Source organism: Manis pentadactyla, chromosome 3 (assembly GCF_030020395.1).
Source record: "Manis pentadactyla isolate mManPen7 chromosome 3, mManPen7.hap1, whole genome shotgun sequence".
Taxonomy (NCBI): Eukaryota; Metazoa; Chordata; class Mammalia; order Pholidota; family Manidae; genus Manis; species Manis pentadactyla.
This window is the reverse complement of record NC_080021.1, coordinates 100400363-100420041: the sequence shown is the minus strand read 5'-3', so window position 1 is coordinate 100420041 and position 19679 is coordinate 100400363. Positions and strand designations below refer to the sequence as shown.

At 36.5% G+C, this 19679-nt stretch overlaps 1 protein-coding gene across 3 annotated transcripts in view; it reads left to right on the top strand.

The window, feature by feature from the left end:
• The window catches only part of SEC61A2 (SEC61 translocon subunit alpha 2), a 29530-nt gene extending 11689 nt beyond the window's left edge, over window positions 1-17841 (top strand). Inside the window, exons 2-11 of one of the 3 annotated variants that reach the window (XM_057498199.1) lie at window positions 568-679; window positions 1773-1851; window positions 5349-5480; window positions 5603-5712; window positions 10165-10318; window positions 11257-11417; window positions 11737-11934; window positions 13788-13979; window positions 14478-14554; window positions 16631-17841. In XM_057498199.1, coding sequence (XP_057354182.1) covers window positions 1791-1851; window positions 5349-5480; window positions 5603-5712; window positions 10165-10318; window positions 11257-11417; window positions 11737-11934; window positions 13788-13979; window positions 14478-14554; window positions 16631-16817 — 1272 coding nt within the window. In that variant the 5' untranslated portion in view covers window positions 568-679; window positions 1773-1790 and the 3' untranslated portion in view covers window positions 16818-17841. Of the gene's footprint in view, window positions 1-567; window positions 680-1772; window positions 1852-5348; window positions 5481-5602; window positions 5713-10164; window positions 10319-11256; window positions 11418-11736; window positions 11935-13787; window positions 13980-14477; window positions 14555-15907 lie in introns of all 3 variants that reach the window. The other 2 variants (XM_036908100.2, XM_036908102.2) reach the window with 2 other exon arrangements.
• The last annotated feature ends 1838 nt before the right edge of the window (window positions 17842-19679 follow it).

The following is a 19679-nucleotide window of genomic DNA, read 5'->3' as shown; positions in this document are numbered from 1 at the left end:
TTTGAACCAGGTTCCTTTTACATTTCACATATGTAGGTGGTGCCCTCTCTAGTGCCCAGAAGCTCTACTGTCTGGAGCTGCTCTGCCCCCAGCGTGATGCTGGCTGTCACAGGGGAGCAGCAACACAGGGAGGTGCCTGGGGGAAGAAAGGCCTGTTTCCTGCTTCCCGGGTGCTATGCCTGTCTCCACTGCCAGAACCAGTGGGCCGAATGCACACGTGTAGGCCTCTATGCTTTGTGTTTGTAGCTGCCGTAGACAAGGCCTCCCTGTGACTGGCCTGAAGCCAGAGCAGGGGTTTCTGGTTTGCGAGCCAGGTGCAGGCTGGCTGGGAGGAAGTCACAGCAGGGTGTGTATTATGGTGGGGGGCCTCAGGGCTGTGTAGCCAGCCAGGGTGATGGAGCACCTGAAGTTCCTGAAAATTCCCCCACCTGCTGAGCAGAGTGTGCCTGGACAGTTTTGTCCGCTATCCTTTCTCCTGAGCAGTAAGCTCTGTTCAGTCCGTGCCCCTTTAGCAGCCCTCTCGCTGTTAGGAAGTCTCTCAGACTTCCTGCCTTTCTTTTGTCCCAGGGCAGCTGGATGTGGATCCCAGTTTTCCACAAGTGGCTGGAATGTCAGTCTCTCCAGGTATTCCATCTGGTTTAGCTTTCCTACCCCACTAATCTCCAGAGCACCATGCAATGTAGGTTTGTGCTCCCAAAGCAGATCTCCATGGCTGGGTGTTCAGCAGTCCTAGGCTTCCTCCCCCTTCCCACTCCGTTTCTCTTCCTCCCTTGGTGAGCTGGGGTGGGGGAAGGGCTTGGGTCCTGCCTGATCATGGCTTTGGTACGTTACCCTGGTTCATGAGGTCTGCTCTTTTCTCCAGGTGTATGCAGCCTGGTGCAGCCTTCTTTCCTGTTGCTCTTTTAGGATTAGTTGTATTAACTATATTTTCGCATTATATGTGGTTTTGGGAGGATGCCTCTGTCTCACCTCTCACTCCGCCATCTTTAATCCTTCAGGTGAAGTCTATGCATATTTTTACAGTGCTGAACTTATACTTCATGTATTCAGTTTTGTACCTTTCTTTTTATACAAGGGCTTCTCAACAGTGGTACTGAATTTTAGTCCAGGTAATTCATCATTGTGGGGTGCTATTCAGGAACTGTAGCTTGTAAGCAGCATCCTGACCTACCTCTGGATGCCAGTAGCAGTCTTCCCTCCAGTGTCTTCAGATATTGTAAAATTGTCCTAGGTTGAGAACCACAGTTTTACTATTAATTTTACAACAGAAGTACACCCTCCTGCTATTACAAGCTTCATAAGTATAATTTTTAGTAGTTGCATAGTATTCTCCCGTAAATGTCATCTTCAGTCTTATATTTGGAGTGTGATCTTGGCTGTCATTAGTACCCATAGCTTTGCAAAAATTATTCTATGTGTAGGTAGATATATCGTATAATTTACTGATAGGAGTATTTTTTTAATTGTAAAAAACCCATAACATTTACCATCATAAGCATTTTTAAAAGTACAGTTGGATAGTGTTAATTACATTTGCATTGGTGTGGTACAGATCTTCATACTGATAGGAGTATTTACTAGTGAAATGCTGTAAGTAATGATTTCTGTTTTATTTTCATGAAAGAATTTGACTTTTAAGGTATGTTTGTTTTGTTAAAGAACATGAGAAATAGTGGTTAAGTATTGCTAATATTAAGTGAATGCCTTAAATTAAGTTAAAGCTTAATTTATATAATACATTTCTATAAATAATATTTTATGTGCTGTTATAGATACCACTGTTTGGAATCATGTCTTCAGATTCTGCTGATCCTTTCTACTGGATGAGAGTCATTCTTGCATCCAACAGAGGTCTGTACTTCTTTTCTTTTGCCTCCATGGTAGTACTGACAGCAAAAAAATCTGGAAATGTAGAAACAACTATTTTTGATGTCTACAGGGAGGGGAAAGATATGCTAGAATAAACTCATTACCTAGGATAAGAGACCAACATGTAAATAATTACAAAACTATGTATTTATTGTAATAATAGAAATATGTACAGAGAACAGAGGTGCAACAAGGAATGGAATGCTTAGTACTGTTAAAGCCTTGGTCTTCCATCCTTTTATGGGTTGTGTTTCCTTTGAGAATCTAATAAATTTATATAGACTCTAAGAAAAGTGTGTATGTACTCATACACATGGATTTTGCATAGTATCTAAGGAAGTTCATGGACCCTTGGAAGTCTGTTTTTGGGTTTTTGATGAGATTGAAAGACCCCAGGCTACAGTGTCAGGGAGGAGGTGAGGCTGGAAGAGCATTTGTTCTGGAGTTTGGGGTGTGTGTTGGGGAGGCCTGAGCTGACACATACCTGTGAAGGCAACATGGGGTGATTCTGGTCAGTGAGGCTGAGGAGAGAGGCAGGGACTGGACTGTGAGGGCCTTTTTGGTAATTTTTTTAGATTAAGAAAATAGTATTTGATTATTATTAAAAATGCACCATTTATATGCAGGTTTATATAAAGCTGAAAGCAAAAATCTCAGTAGTAACTCTTGGGAAGATAATAGATTTTGGTGAATATCTCTCCAGACCTTTTGTCTGTATGTACATTCACATGTGTTTTTACATATAAATTCACATTCACAAATAAATTTAAATAATTTTTTTTCTTTTTTTTTTTACTAAAAAGATATACTACACAACTATTCTGCTAGTTGCTTGTTTACTTACTATCTTGGGTGAGATACTTGATTTAATGGGCATATAGTATTTCTTTATATGGATATGTCACGATTTATTTAATCATTCATTCTGCAGATACTTACTGAGGTCTTAATATGTGCCAAGCTTTGTGCTAGGTCCTGCGATGAAAGCAATGATCAAGACAATGACTCTGTTGTTGTGGAGTTTATATTACTCTATTTGGGGAGGTAGACTCTACATGAAGTATATTTGGGACGTAGTCAGGACATTTGAGCAGGCATGTGCAGGACATCAGAAATAAGACTGTGTGAAGAACTGGGGGAAAAACATTTTAGGGAATAACAAGTGCAAAGGCCCTGAGATGGGAGTGTGCTTAATGTGTTCAGAGAGCCGTGAGGAGTTAGTGTGGCTAGAAGAAAATAAGCCAAGGGAAATATGGAAGGACATGATGTTGCAGTTGAGTCCAAGAGCCAGATCATGAAGGGCTTGGAGACAAAGTAAGGACTGTATTTAAAGTATGGTTCCAGGTCATTAAGGTCCTCTTCTGTCATACATTTAGTTATTTCCCAATTTTATATCTTTATAACCAGTGCTACCATGAATGTTACCACATTCTTCTGTAATTTTTAAATAGAATTAATTTATAGAAGCCTAACTGTTTGTTTAGAAGGTTACATTTAAACTTTTGACAGATAATGCTAATTATCTTCCAAAAGGGTTCTATTATTTTACACAGTGGTGCCACATAAGGATGACTTTCTCTACTAACAGGATATTATTAGTTGTTTAGTCTTAGTCAGACAGGTAAAAATTGGTGTCTGTTTTTTTATTTTGTATTTCTTTACGTATTGGTGAGCTTGAACACCATTTTATATTTTTATTGACTATTCTGTGAATGAACTTGTTAGAAATAATAGAAAATTACTGACCGGTTTACACACACAAATTGAATTTATTGGAAAGATACTGGCTATTTTATATAATCCAAAGAGGAGGTAGAACAGCTAAGCCTTGGGGAAAGTGGACCAGGGCAGCCTTCAGACCTCACCAGCAGGGGTTGCAAACCCTATTTTTGTGATTTAGCTCCAACAACTCCTGGGTTCTTTGGTTCTTAATTCAAAATTCCAAATTATCAGAATTTACTCAGGCTCAACTTTGGTTAGGGTTTCAGGGTTACATGGCACAGATTTGGGTACTGGGTTCCTTTCCTGTGTTGTCAGTATTTTCCCCAGAAAGGGCATCATTGATAGCAGCCACGTCATGTATCTCTTTATTATTTGTATTTCCTTTTTCTGTTGATTCATTTTTAAAATTGATTTGTAAGAACTCTTTGTGTTTTAGAGATATGAGGTCTTTGTCATTTGTATTTTAATATTTTTCTTTTAACTATTGTGCTATCTCTGGGCACATGGAAGTTTCCTATTTGTATCTCATCATATTGTCCATCTTTTTCATTTTGGCATCTAGGTTTTTTATCATGCTTAGAAAGGCTTTTTCTTTCCCAAGATTATAAGCATACTCAGTTCTGGTACTTCAATCATTTGTCTTTTATGGTTATATTCTCTATACATCTGGCCTTTGTTTTGATGTAAATCACAAGGTAAGGAATCTAGGTTTAATTTTCTATAAATGGCCAGTGACTTGCCATGGTCCATTTATCCTTCTTTTCCCTGCTGATTTGAGGCACCATATTTCCTATATGAAATATTCATTAAAGCTTGATTGAATTTATTTTTGGACTAGATCCATTTGATAATTATAAATTTTGGTGATTTGACTTAAAAAAAGTCTATACCTACCCACTGGCTTTTACAATGAGAAAGTGTTTTTATCTTTTACTGTTGAAAAAGTACTTGAGAAAACATGAAGATCTTGTAAGATGGAATCTTTTCTTATATTAATAAGCCAGGATTTAAGGTTGTGATGTGATGAAATAACCAGAAACATAGTCTTAACCATGTAGAATCAGTTCTAATGTTACCTTATACCCTTGGTTTTCTTATTTTTCACTGTAAGTGCAGTACATATTTTCTGTGAAGAAAGACTTAGAAAATAGAGGCAAAAAGACTAAAAATCACTTATAATCCCAGGGGTAAAAACAATATAAACATCTTGACAACCAGACTGAAATAACAGGAAACTTGTTTTTCCACTTAAACATTAAATGAAATCAAGCTGTACATACTGTTTTCAAGTATCTTTTTCTCTCTGTGTCATGAAAATTTTTCATGCCACTAAATATTCTACAACACTGATTTAGATGACTTTTATGTAATTCTAGATTTTGAATTAGAAAGCCACAGATATTCTTAAACATCATTTAATTTGGGGGCTTGGCATATAACATTTCTATTTTGCACTGAAATAAAATGTTTAGTGTAAGTTTTAAAAATGATGATTTAGACAGAAGTCTTGGGAGATCAAGATTAGAATTTACAGAACTTTACATTTTATAGTATTTATGGTAATTTTGATTTGATATACTGTTGCAAGGTTATATTAATAAATGAGAGTCTTTAGCAGTTAATTTTAAGGAATGAAAATTTGCTTGTTAACATTTATGTATACATTTCAATAAATATAATTAAGGACTGGGATGTGCCTAAATTAATCTACATTGGATATAGTAGAGATTATTTACTTTATTCCCCTTTCTTTATAGGAACGTTAATGGAATTGGGTATCTCCCCAATTGTAACATCTGGTTTGATCATGCAGTTGTTAGCTGGAGCCAAAATCATTGAAGTTGGAGATACACCCAAAGACAGAGCTTTATTCAATGGAGCCCAGAAATGTAAGCTTTAATACAGTCAAAGAGCCTTTTCCAAATTTGAGAGTATTGTGGTAAAGATGTTTTTCTAGTCTTTTTTGTCTTTGGTTGTAAGCATGTACTCCTTTTCCCCCAATTTTTGTCAGTATTTGGTATGATCATTACCATTGGGCAAGCCATTGTGTATGTCATGACGGGCATGTATGGGGATCCTGCTGAAATGGGTGCTGGAATCTGCCTCCTTATCATTATTCAGGTAAGAAATCCAATTTCTCATGTGTAGAAAACAAAAGACCTTGATTGCTTTTTTCTTTTCTAATAATTCTTTAGATGATTGATATATTCATTTTCTTCCATTTGAATTATCTAATTATAATATTTTGATTATTGAAGTGATGTATAAATTGTGTTGATGTAAAAAACATTTATTCCAGTAGCCTCATAGCTTCATGATATAAAAGAATTGTGAATGAACTGTATTTCATTAATTGCACATTTTTCACATTTTGATGTCTGAAATCAGGATGTTTTCTTACAGTTGATAGTATCTTAACAGTTGCTTGCCAGTAGGTGGCAGTCATGACAGTAATCATTGCCTGCACATGTGTGTCAAGTTGGTCAAGTCTGTTCATATTGTCACTACCTTAGTTGGGTATATGCATTGATAGAACATGTGTTTGAATTTAAGTGCTGTTTAAAATGTCTTCCAAAAATTTGTTATGGTTTGTTACTGAAATGAAAAGTTACTGTGTGTACACAGAGGCACAGAAAGAGGAAGCCAGATGGTAAGCATCTGTGTCTGAGTCTGAAATAACTTTTTATATTAAAAAAGTAAGAAATAAAAATTCTTTGTAATAAGTTATTGTGCCATAGTTAAATTGGAAGTATTTTTTTCTAGTACACACAGTAATGCATTACAAACAATAATATCTTACAGTCAGTGAAATATATAAGCATACATACATATATTCCATGGATTTTTAAAATGGCTGCTTTGCAATGGAATATTAAAGGCCAACATAAGTTCTCTGCTAAATATCTTAAAGTGTGTAAAGTTTGGAATATATTTCTCCAATTTATAATCCTAAAAAATAATTTGGAAATGTTACCTAAGAATGGATTGTACTTAAGTTATGTAATAGTTATTTATTGCGTTTTGAAAGGAAGTTTTCTTCAGTTAAATACTACTGAGCATCTAGAGTTCTGGTTATCTTGGAAGTGCCTTTTCTTATTCACTCCATGAAATTAGGATTAATTTAGGAAATGTTTTTAATAGCCAAAAGAATCAAGGTCAGAAAAATATTTTAAAATAAAATTAAAATCCCAGTGTATTAATATATATATTGAGAAATACAACCATTTCAGACTGGCATGGTTGACCATTCTTTTTATTTTAATAAGAAAGCTTATATAGAAGCAAAATGTAATAAAATCATTTGGGGAGAATGATTCAGAACAGGGAGAGCTAAGGTGTTCAAGTATTTATTGTCATCATTAAACAATAGGAGGGGCTTTTCTAATGAAATGGAAGTATTTTGTCCTTTGACCAGGTGAGAAATTTTTAATGGATAATCAGGCTCTGTGGTAGTTTTCTGGGCCCCAGTGAGTCCCCATTTAGTGTAAGGTATCTTTCTTTACAGAATAGCATTGTCCTTATGTCTCCACTTAAAAAATACTTGATTGGCAAATTTATAACCTTTGGGAAATTGGGGGAAGAAGAGCTTCACTGGGTGGGGAGTGAAGGTTGCCTGAAAACTGGTTTTGCTCTCTTGGCGCTTAGGTGCTCTCCACGTGCTTTGGCATTGCTGAGGATACCAATATAACAATTGCTGCCTTATTTTGCCTCTATATTAGCATTTGCTTTATGAAACCTATAGTTTAGACTAACCCTGCTTTTTGAAAGACTCCCAGAATTGGCATCTAGTTCTTTGAACATTATGCATTAGTAACATTTTTCTAGTATTTTAGTAAGGATATAATTAGATTCATAAGCAACCCCAGTTGACCAGTTCTGGGTTAGTTGAAGAAAGTATTGACTTCTTGTGGAGTCAGTCAGGAATTTAAATTGATAAAATTTTTGTTTTTCAGTATAAGAAATCAAGGAATAGTTGTATTCCAGGAAGGATACAGTGGATATATACTAATTAAATTTGTTTACATAATTTCTCATGTACATATATTTGTCTTGTGGTTAATTCTTCTAGTGCTAATGCTTAGAGAATTTTTTCATGTGTGAACATAGAACAGTCCCACTTGTGTCTCTTAAAGGCATTGCTAACATTGAAAATGTGCAGACATGCTGAAGAGATAGGATTGGATCAGTGTGTTTTCACCTAGAAACAGGTTTTGAAAATTGTTTGCATGCTGTTATGTATAGTGTTTCTCACTTTAATTATTCTTGCTTCATTCACATGGTCAGTGTCTTTCAGCTAGTGAGTTTTGAAATCTAAATAGGTCTTGATTAAAATTTAAAAAAAAGAATAGGAAATATCAGTGTGCATGGCACATAGTGAAGGTAAGTATTGTATTGTTTTATCAAACTAAGTTGTGTGTGTGTGCATGGGCAGGATTGAAATAGAAAGTGCTATTTTTATACCTGCTTTAGAAATGCATATGTACTGGACATTCTACAAGACCATGCATTTAGTGTTCAGTTTTATTGCTTATTGTAGTCAATGAGATGCTGTAACTTTGGGCTTTTCATTTCCTTCTAGGCATGCATGCTTTTTACCATCTTTTATCCTACTCCTTTAATTATAGAAACCATTCCTCACTTAGGTTCCTCTATAATTCCTTTCTCTAATTAAAAAAATATGAGTTTGACTTTCACAGGATATCCAGGAATCGCTCTATAGTCTGATGGTCATTGGTCTGGACAGGCAGTTTAGAGAATTAGAGTGTTTGAGAGCTGCCTGTGTGACTTTGGACAAGTCAATCAGAAGCCCATGATAATACTATTTGGTTGGCTGATAGTTTGTGGACAGCTGTTTTTCCCTATTGGGTTTCTGTATTTATGATTGGGAGTATTTATTTACTTTTCAGTTACATTGTCAAAACAAAATCTCAGTAGTAAGTCCTAACTTCTCCCTTACCTTGTCAAAACGTTACACTTGATTTTTAAACAACAAGGGGATCATGAGCTCTCTTAGAAGCTCTGAGAATTGTACCCTTTCTCCAGTTCACTGAAAGCCAAACTAAAAGACTGTAAGTAGATAGATAGGCTCTGTACAGCTATGGAAATGACAGTTCAGGAAAAAAATTTAAGGTAAGCATGCTTAGAGTGGGGTACTAGAGTTTACTTTCTTTTCTTAAGGGATATTGGGTAAACTGAGTACAGAAGGAGGGTAGAGAGCTTCAGGGCTGGGAAAAATGGAAAGGGCATTTTCTCACTTCTGTAGGAGGGTGTATTTAAAAGTGGGGCAGCTATGAGATTGGGGCATAGAAAGGCACTTTCTTCCCCTCTTGATTAGGTTACTGAAGGGCAGGGAAGAAGTCATGACCAAGGAGGTCACTTGCAAGGCTGTGGATTATTTTTAATTGATGCATGCTTTTACAGAAATGTATTCTCCAGGAGAAAAATTAAGAATTTTCAGTTTTATGTAAAGTTAGTAGGCTTTCTTTTTTTTTTTATTTTTCTTTTGGTATCATTAATGTACAATTACTTGAACAACATTATGGTTAGTAGACTCCCCCTATTATCAAGTCCCCCTCACATACCCCACTACAGTCACTTTCCATCAGCATAGTAAAATAGTAGACTTTCATTTTTTTAAAAATTGTGTTTTAGAACATGGTGAACCCTTAATTGTCTTCAGTTTACAGCGAATCTCTGTCTTCATATGTTTAGAATGCATTTTTACATTGTTACAAACTGTGTACATATTTGTGCTCTACTTTTTGACTTACTTTATGTATAATATATATATATATATATAATATACATACAGTTGACCCTTGAACAGCATAGGTTTGAACTGTGTATCCACTTAAATATGGATTTTTCCTCCATTAAATACAGTAAGTACTGTAAATGTATTTTCCTTACAATTTTCTTAGTATTTTCTTTAGCTTCTTTTATTGTAAGAATAGAGTATGTAATACATGTAACATACAAAATATGTGTTAATCAGCTATTTATGTTATCTATAAGGCTTGCTGTCAACGGTAGGCTTAGTAGTTGAGGACTCAAGTTATATGTGGATTTCAGTTGTGTTGGGGGTGGTCAGCCCTAATCCCCACCTTGTTCAAGGGTCAGCTGTACATAAAATATTATATATAATTCTTGAGCAGTGTGTCAACAGAGTTCACATGCTTCTCCTTTAATGGTAGCGTGCAGTTGTATCATTCATTGGCTTTCATTTGCAGTTTCTTGCTTTTATAAGTTCCACAACTGCGAACATTCTTGCTTTAGTGTGCTTTTCAGTGTCCCTCATTCAAACATCGTAAGAGAAACTGTTCAGGTGGTGTATAGACGTACTTTAAAAGTTGAAATGTCTACTTTATAATGTGACAGTATTCCCGGTCTTCTGATTCACAGAACTGGCTTCTGACTAAAGTAAAACTGGTGAAAAGATGCAGAGTCCTAGTAGTGTAACTGCCACGGCTAGGTGTTAGTACTGAGTGCCTGTACTTTGACAGTAGCTGGTGGTGTGCGTCTCCCTCCGGAGTTTATTCTTGCTTCAGCTCACTTGCATTTCTTTCCCCACAGTTGTTTGTTGCTGGTTTGATTGTGCTGCTGTTAGATGAGCTGCTACAGAAGGGTTACGGCTTGGGGTCTGGTATTTCCCTCTTTATTGCCACCAACATCTGTGAAACCATTGTCTGGAAGGCCTTTAGTCCCACTACTATTAACACTGGCAGAGGTACATTGCACAGACTGCACCTGCACGAGTTGGCTGGATGTGTGCTGAACAGTGATTGGCAATGAGCATACATGCTGTCGCCCCAGGGTGCCGTACGGGGCACAGCTGGCGCTAACTGTAAAAGTTAGTAAGAGAGACCTGTGGAGTGTGAGACACTACTTCAAACAGAATGACGCCTAAATTGTAGCCTCTGCTCATTAAAATTTCAGTGGTTGCAAAGAGATTAAAAAATTTTTATTTGCATAAGCCACTGCAGCAGAAGTCATTGCTTTGACCGATTTCAGCATTCCGAGAAGGATAAAAAGGTAGTGGATTACAATTTTTCAGATGGAAAGCTGTTACTTACTGTACCATCGGACACTTTTGCTGCTTTTCTGCTTGGCTTTGTAAGCACCTAAATTTTGAAATATTTCATTCTGTCTTTCCCTTATCCATCTCCACTTCTCTCAAATGCCATCCCAGCTTCCTAATGGTTACCGTGTAAACTGATCCCAGCCTTAAGAAAATAGCAGTGATTGTTTATTAATGTTCTTGGAAAAATGATGTTAAAGGCAAGCTTGATAATAAATCTCGATTCTGGCATCTTTATTCTGCTTTGCTGCTGCTTTGTTCCACCCCTAAAAATATCCTTTCCTTTCCTTAAAGTAGAGGAGAGGCAAATCATTATGAACTGAATATCTGCTTTGGTTTATTCTGCTCCAGCTGTTTTCCTCAAGAATAGTCTCTTGAGAAAACTTCAGATTTACACTAAAAAAAGATAAATTTGCCTCAGTGATCTAAATATTTTTAGAAGCTCCACACTTGGCTGTGTTATGAACATTGATAAATTTTTGGACTCATATTTTCTGCTGTGTACTGGAGTTTCAAGGTTATTTGTTTTGACCTTTGGGAGAACTTTGGATAGTGGTCTACAGTTCATTTCTGTTTTGACTTACCAGGTACCGAGTTTGAGGGTGCCGTCATAGCTCTCTTTCATTTACTGGCCACCAGGACGGACAAAGTCCGAGCATTAAGGGAGGCTTTCTATCGTCAGAATTTACCCAATCTCATGAACCTCATTGCTACAGTTTTTGTGTTTGCTGTTGTTATATATTTTCAGGTAAGTATACTTTCTTCACTGAACTAAGTGGAATGTAGATTTTTATTTTGCTCTTAAAGAGAAGAGTGCCATTTGAAATGTTAGTATCTGACAAGTCAGTGTTTCAAGATATAATCAAGCAAATAATTCCATTCTTTGGTCCCTAAGGTGAAAAATGTTAGTCGTTATGAAATAGCAAAGGATTTCTATTTCTGTGTCTCTGTAGAAGGGAAAATTTTGTTTGTACTGTCTTGTCATATAGCCTGCTGGTATTATTTTGCCTCTTACGTATATTCTTTACCCGATATATGTAGTTTCTTACTTGATTTTCATTTTTCAGGGATTTCGTGTTGACTTGCCCATTAAGTCCGCCCGGTACCGTGGGCAGTACAGCAGTTACCCCATCAAGCTCTTCTACACATCCAACATCCCCATCATCCTTCAGTCAGCCTTAGTGTCAAACCTGTATGTCATTTCCCAGATGCTGTCTGTTCGATTTAGTGGCAACTTCTTAGTAAATTTACTAGGACAGTGGGCCGTGAGTATTTTGTTATTTATTCTAAGTATTCAAATGTATTATTATTTGCATTTCATGGTTATACCTTTGACTGAGAGAGATGAACCATAATTGAAGCAGCTGCTAGAACCTTTTTTGGATTCACTTTCCCATAACAGAGTCTATCATTGATTGGAAGAAGTGTTAAGTGTGAAACTAAGATTGGCCAAGTACTTTTTAATTATTTTCCTTCCTAAGAAGCATTTTCAGATCTCTGTTGAGTGACCTGTTATGTTTAAATCATCGTTGCTCTCATGAAAGTGACTCCCTGTTTTGCAATCTTTTCCCACTGTAGCTGTCTAGAATAACTTTTTAAAAGAGTTATTTGCTGATTATATAGGCAATACTGAAATCATCCTTTCCTGTCTTAACCCGGTTTTTCATGGCCTGAATGGTAATAAACTGGTTTGGGGATAACTGAGCTGGAGATAGGCATGTAATTCATTACTGGATGGAAGGGAGTCCAGAGTTGCTAGAAATAGAATCCACTACATTTTGACTTGTTGTATAGATCCTGTCATCATAGCTTCTTCTAAAGCAATCCAGCCACATTGTTACTAAAGTGTGAGTTATTGTAGTATTGAATTTTGATTGGTTTAAATTCTATTACCTGATGAGGGAGTATTCCCTCCTTAAAACTGTAGAATTAAAGACTAAGATCCTTTATTCTTTCACAGAATATGTAATTCTATAATTTGCCTTTCACCAAAGAATATTATTTTTATAGCCATTATTCCTGAAATATGGTGCTTATTCTATGCATTTATCTTAATATTCTGTCTTTTGCATTATTTAAGTTATGGTGATGTATCTTTCTGCTTTTATGGAAGCTCACTCTTTTAAACTTAAAAGTTTAACAGGATAAGAGAAACTCTTGAACATTAGTTGGAGGAACTGGGGTTCTCTTTATCCATAACACTTGTTTTTCATTTATTTGACAAATTTGATTACATGTGATGAGTGGAGGAGCAGCTTTTCCTTCCTAATGAGCTAATAATCCAGAAATAATTATGATGACTTCATAGTAATAAATGCATTGAGTGATATAGATTGTGTTGTGATCATAACTAAGATTCTTTTTAATGAGAGAATTACTGGAAGAGTGAATTAGTTTATAAACAGTTCTCTTGATTGATTTGGGATTAGAGATTCTAGGACACAGTAGAGGAATCATTTGGAAATTGTAAATTCAGGAATCAGACATTTTCATTATTTTCCCCCAAAATTGCTTTCTCACCCCATGCCCTAAAATTTTATTTAATATGAGGAAATACATGCTATTGCTATTTCTATTAATCTAAAAATTCTTGAATTTGTAGATAAAACTCCATTATAAATGCTATCAAAAAGCTGTTATTCCTTATAATATACAAATCATATAAAGCTTAGGCAGCAAGTTGTTAGTCTTCTGCCAATATTTCAATTGATTTCATTCTTAATATAATACTTTGAAGTAGAAAAATATGTTCCATATTGTTACACAGTTTAATTTTAGATTCACAATGTAATCAGAAGTCGATTATAAATGTAGTCATATTCCTATCTTCAAGAAGAGGACAAGATTCTTTTTGTAGATGTATTATGAAGTTTTTAAAAATTGCTCTACTGTGTTAATACAGTCACATTGTCTTTTATGTAATAAATACTCACTGTATAATTTTGAAGAAGTAAAGATAGTAGACACCAAAGTAAATCCCTAAGTTATATAGAATCATTAGCTGTAAGTGCTTTGAGCTTCAAACATTGTCATTATTGTTGAGTTTAAATTAAAGTTAGAAAAAGGTGTGTTTGACCAGTTAGGTTGACCATTTGTTCTTTTTATTCCTGTTTTGTAGGATGTCAGTGGGGGAGGGCCTGCTCGTTCGTACCCAGTGGGAGGTCTTTGTTACTATCTTTCTCCTCCTGAGTCCATGGGTGCCATATTTGAGGATCCTGTCCATGTGGTGGTTTATATCATCTTCATGTTAGGATCATGTGCATTCTTTTCTAAGACGTGGATAGAGGTGTCTGGTTCCTCAGCCAAAGATGTAAGTATTGGATTTATTTGAAAATAAAAAACATTTATAATTTTTAGGTGTCAAAATGGTAATTGATACACTCTTAATAAGTACCATTGTAATTTAAATTTTAATCCATACATTATTAATGAAGTAGTGTCACCCCTGGGGGTTAAAAATAGTTCCTGGAAGGTGAAATCTTATTTTAATCTATTTCTTATATTTTACAGTGGTTTTTGCCCCTCCAAAAACTGAACTCTCCCTGACAAAGTCTTACTCCTTAGTGTTTAATATTTCTGTAGGGAGGTGATAATTAAAAACAGAGAAACAGTGGTTTAATGGGTGGGTAACATGGTCATGCAGCATTGTAGCCTCAGGTTGAATGGGAATGGTATGATGTGACAGTGCCTACTTCATGGTTCTTGTATTTTACTTATCAGTGTGTGCGAAACACTTTGTACAGAACCTGCTGGATAGTAAACAGGGAAATGTTAAGAGGTTGATTTTAAGTTGTTTTTGTCTTCGTAGGTAGCTAAACAGCTTAAAGAACAGCAAATGGTAATGAGGGGCCACAGAGATACCTCTATGGTTCATGAGCTCAATAGGTAAGGTCATTGGATTTAATTCTTGAGGCGAATGTGTGTGTGTGTGTGTGCATTGTGTATGTGTGTATGCACACATACTTTTCAGTCTATCATTTATTCTGAAATGCAATTCTTTATTTAAATTCATATTTGAATCATTTTTATTCTACTTCACACAAAAGAACCAAAATTTAATTCAAAATTGAATTGTTCTCCATGTCAAAATAGATGTGAAGAATTATTTTAATGGAAATTGTGTTCCCTTTTCTGCTCAGCTCATTGTTAAAATGTTGTAGATCAGAAATTCTCATTGTTGGCTGCCTGCATATACAATCACCTGGGAGCTTTGAAAAAATACCAGTATCCCACCTCTAGGAATGTACTTACTTGGTAGGTCCCAGGCATCAGTTTTTTGTGTTTTGATAACAGCTTTACTGAGATCTAATTCAGGTACCACTTAGTTCATTCATGTGAAGTGCACAGTGTAGTGGGTTTTTTTGGTTTTAGTATATTCAGAATGTGTGATCATTACAATGGAAATTTAAAAAACAGTTTCATCACCCAGAAAGAAACCTGGTACCTCATTCCTACCCCACCCTCCTGCCTCAGGCAATGTTACCTATTCTGGACATTTCATATAAATGTAACATGCTCTTTTGTGAATAGCTTCTTTCATTTAGCATGTTTTCAGGTTATCCATTTGTGAATAATACTCTTATGTATGGATATACCACATTTTCTTTATCTGTTCATCATTTGATGGAAATTTTGGTGTGTTCCATTGTTTGGCCACCATGAATGATGCTGTTGTGAACATACTTGTACAAGTTCTGTGTAGATGTATGTTTTCATTTTAACATGTTGAGGAACTGCTGCACTGTTTTCCAGAGGGCTGCACTATCCCCTCCCATCAGCAGCGTGTGAAGGTTCCAGCTGCTGCCCGCCCTCACTAGCACTGGTTCTTGCTGTTTGATTATAGTCACCTCATGGGTGTGAGGTGGTAATTCATGTGGTTTTGCTTTGCTTTTCCCTGATGTGTAATCTTGTCCTATGTTTATTAACCATTTGTACATTTTCTTTGGAGAAATGTCTATCCAGATCTTTTCCTCATTTTTAATTAGGTTGTCTTTCTATTACTGAGTTATAAGATTAAAAAACAAATATTTTGGATATGTCTTGTTAGCTATATGATTTGCAAATATTTTGTCCCATTCTGTGGCTTTTCATTTTTTTGATGGTGTTCTTAAATGCAGTTTTAAATTTTGATGAAGTTCAATTTACCTAGTTTTTCTTTGTCTGCTTTGTCTCCTTTTGGTGTTGTATCTAAGAAACCATTGCTTCACCCATGAGGATTTATTTTTGTTTTGCTTTTAGGTCTGTGATCCACTTGGAGCTAATAAATTTATTTGTGTTTGGTGTGACAGTCTTCCTTTGCATGTGGATATTCACTTGTTCCTAGAACCACTTGTTGAAAAGACATTTGTATTTTTATTTAAGTTTTGTATTTATTTAGAACATAGAATAGATGGTGTAGTAGTAGCATAATGAACCTCCACTCATCCAACTCAATCCAACTTCAGTAGTTACCATCCTACGTACTGCCATTCTTGTTTATATGCTGTCTTCCCACATCTTTTTATCTTTTCTGGAGTATTTAAAATACAATCCCATTATTTTGAACAATTCTCCAGGTGATTCTAATGAGGAGCCAAGGTTGAATTACTGTTCAAAAGGATCATCCAAATTGTTATATAAATTTGATACTTAGAAAGCATTTTGAAATTTGTCTGCAAGAGGGAGCTAAGGGTTGCCCATTTTTAAGTGATTAAACATTTTAATACTTAAATCTCAGTTGAGGATTCTAATCTGCCATAAAAATCATGTGTTGCCTTTTGTGGCTGTTTACTGGTTTCTGAACAGGAAGTCAAGCCGTTCCTTAAGCCACAGAGCTTTCATCAGTGTGTAGCCGCGGGGTCCAGCTGCTCAGCCCTGAGGCTGCTCCTGGCTGGGTGAATCAGGTTATGCTTCGGCGCGGCACTGCTGCTGCCTGTTACACCTCCACCTTCCCTGTGCCTGACTCAGGGTTTTATCTTCTAGGTACATCCCCACAGCAGCTGCATTTGGTGGCTTGTGCATTGGTGCCCTGTCGGTGTTAGCTGACTTCCTGGGGGCCATTGGCTCCGGCACTGGGATCCTGCTTGCAGTCACGATTATTTATCAGTATTTTGAAATATTTGTTAAGGAACAGGCTGAAGTTGGAGGGATGGGTGCTTTATTTTTCTGAATGTTCCAGTATTTCTTTGTGTGCGTGTGAAAGGGAAGATATTTTGACACATTGTTTTTGTCAAATAATGCTGGTTCCCCTTTTCCTTCCCTCAGTTTGTTTTCAAGTGCTAACTGTCCCATTTCTGAAATGGGCACTGAGCTAAGCCTGTGTGCAGCATTAGTACCAGCTGCCTTAAAACTAAAGTTTACATTATTCGTTTAAAAACATACATGTAGTGTTGCCTGTGAAGCTGGAAACCAGTGTACCCGCCTTGCCATGTTCGGTTGTGACGGTGAGATGGTGACGTGGATGTTTTGCACACAACGTTCAAAATGCTCAGTATTCCCCCCACTTGTTTAAAAATAAATGTAGTTCAGATGGCCACTTTCCAGTATTTTTTAGCTTAGTTAATGAGTTATGGAACATTTATATCTAATCTGTATTTTAGATATAATTACTTTTTATACTTTTGTAACTCATAGTATCCATGTTCCCACCCTCCCTTTTTATTTGTCCCTCTGAGAGCAGCTACTTAGCCCAGATGGGCAAAATGAAGCTTCAGTTACATCTGTCACTAGAAACAACTGCTTATAATTAATTACTCTTCCGGTTTTTCATTCTTCTTTCTTCCCAGTGACAGCAGTCTGTGCTCTTTTACTGTATTGGCTATGCCTTCGAATTCCAACAAGTCACTTGAGAATATTCTTTCAAGACACTAAGCCCCAGTTCTTTCTTTTAATCCCTAAAGCAAAGATTGAATTCTCAAGCAATGTCTGTAGTTCAGTGGGGGGTGAACAATGAGTAATTCAAGCTAGGAATTTGTGTATGTTGTACTTTATAGCAACAACATGAGTGTAAACAGTAGATAATAAACTTTTATTTAATAAAACTGAGTTTTGTTGGAAAAATTTTTAAAAATCTGGTATCAAATGATTTCTGACATTGTGTAGGTACACTGTATTCATACAAAATCCATCATGAGACGCCTGTTGCACAAGGTCAAATGTAATTCAGTTTAGTGTTTAATCCTAAAAATATGAAGAGACAGTGGCCAATTTGAGGGTTCTCAGTTATGTCACTAACATTTGTAAAGAACAGGAGTACAGTGGTCTCAGGCAATAATAGCAGCTTCTATTTGAAATAGCACAGTTCTTTATAAATAACTCATTTTTTTAAGTATTTGCTTTATTGTTCCAAGAGCAAACTTAATTTTTGGAAGACATCCTTTTCCATTCCTACTTTCTTACTAAAAGTACAGAAAGTGTATCTTATTTAGCTTAAGATGACAAAGCCAGATAAGTACAGGGGCAAGTCAATTTAAATAAAGGCAGGCAGAATGGTATAGTCAACTGGAGAGCACCTCCAAATGGCCTCAGACCGCCGTTACCATGGAAGTACAGGCAGACCCAGTTTTACTATATCTATATGGAAGTTTCAAGGTGGAAATCAGGCCTTTTATAGGAGACCTTCAGCTTTACAAGGTGACAAATTAACAGTGTCAGCCAATGAAAACATCCAGACTGGTAGTTCTCAAACTGACTTATTTTCCAAGCCTAGCCTTGATGTTTATACATAACACAGGTGGCATTAGGATGAGCTAGGTAGGATTTAGCTGAATTGCACCCTTAGGAAGAGAAAAAGGCAGAAAGGACAGGCAGTGGTTACATGAATCTCTCCTCCATCAACATTTAAAGTAGGTTTTTCAATTTTGGCGGGTAACGGCTCTGCAAGAGCTGGTCTGTTTGGAAAGACTAGTCTGTGCTCCAGTTGTATATTCATATATGCCTTATCTCTTCTTGATTTTTAAGGGTAGTAACAAGGGAGATTATAGGACTTGGTCCTTGAGAGCTTAGGGAAGAGGATGAAGATCTCTGGAGAATCATGATGCCTTATGATTAAAAAAAGAGCTTTTATAAAAGGTTTAGAGGCATAGGGCAAGGCTGTTATTAAGAGCAAGTAGTTGGGGCTTTATTTTCACGTTTACAGGGAGAGGAGACTTGATCTGTACAGTTCCCTAGTTCCATAATTCATTCCATCATTGTTTAAAAAGTACAATATAAGTATCTTATATTTTTGCTGATAAAAGTATGTCTGGATAAGATGGTGTCCCTGTAGACAAAGAACTCTATTCTATTGCAGCATTTTTGGCATTAGTACCCTGACGTTGTCTGGTTCTAAGGGGCCTGTGTCAAGGGCTTGCACTGAGCAGCATCCTGAGCCTTCGCTGGGGGCTGACCTGCAAAGACAATACTCCTGGAGCCGGTGGAGGCCTTGAAAGCCAACAGAAGAGCCAAGTGCAGTCAGGAGATAAGAAAAGGGCCCAGTAACACGGGCAGACCTTTTGGATGACAGGGTTTTTAGGCATAACAAGAGCCAGAAACAATCCTTTTTTTTCCTTTATAGTGGTTTAACACCAACACAGTAATGCCCCAAACCATGTGGATTTGGTTTTTAGAAACTTCCAGTCCTTTTTGACTTAAGGATAGGAAATGAGGTTTTTAAGTGTGCACACATGCTTGAGAGAAGGGTCCTGTGTTTTCATGAGCCTCTTCCCCTTGGGATAGTGAATGGAATCAACCGCTTTTCACCTTCAGTAGCCAGGGGGACATAAGGACACTTGCTAAGTATAAACATTTGCTTGTTTCAAATGTCATTCTCTATTGATTTTACTTCCTCTGCTACACAGATTAATTCCACACAGCAGACAATTCAATTAGGAAGGGCAAGAAAGGGCCGTTTAAAAAAAAACTCTGTTCGAACACTAATACAGTAACTAGTTATTTGCACACCCAGCTACAGAATTTTATATTGGGGGATGAGAGTGGGAGTAGCCCTAATCTGGAATTCAGGTCTTTTTCCTGTAGAAATACTGATATCTCC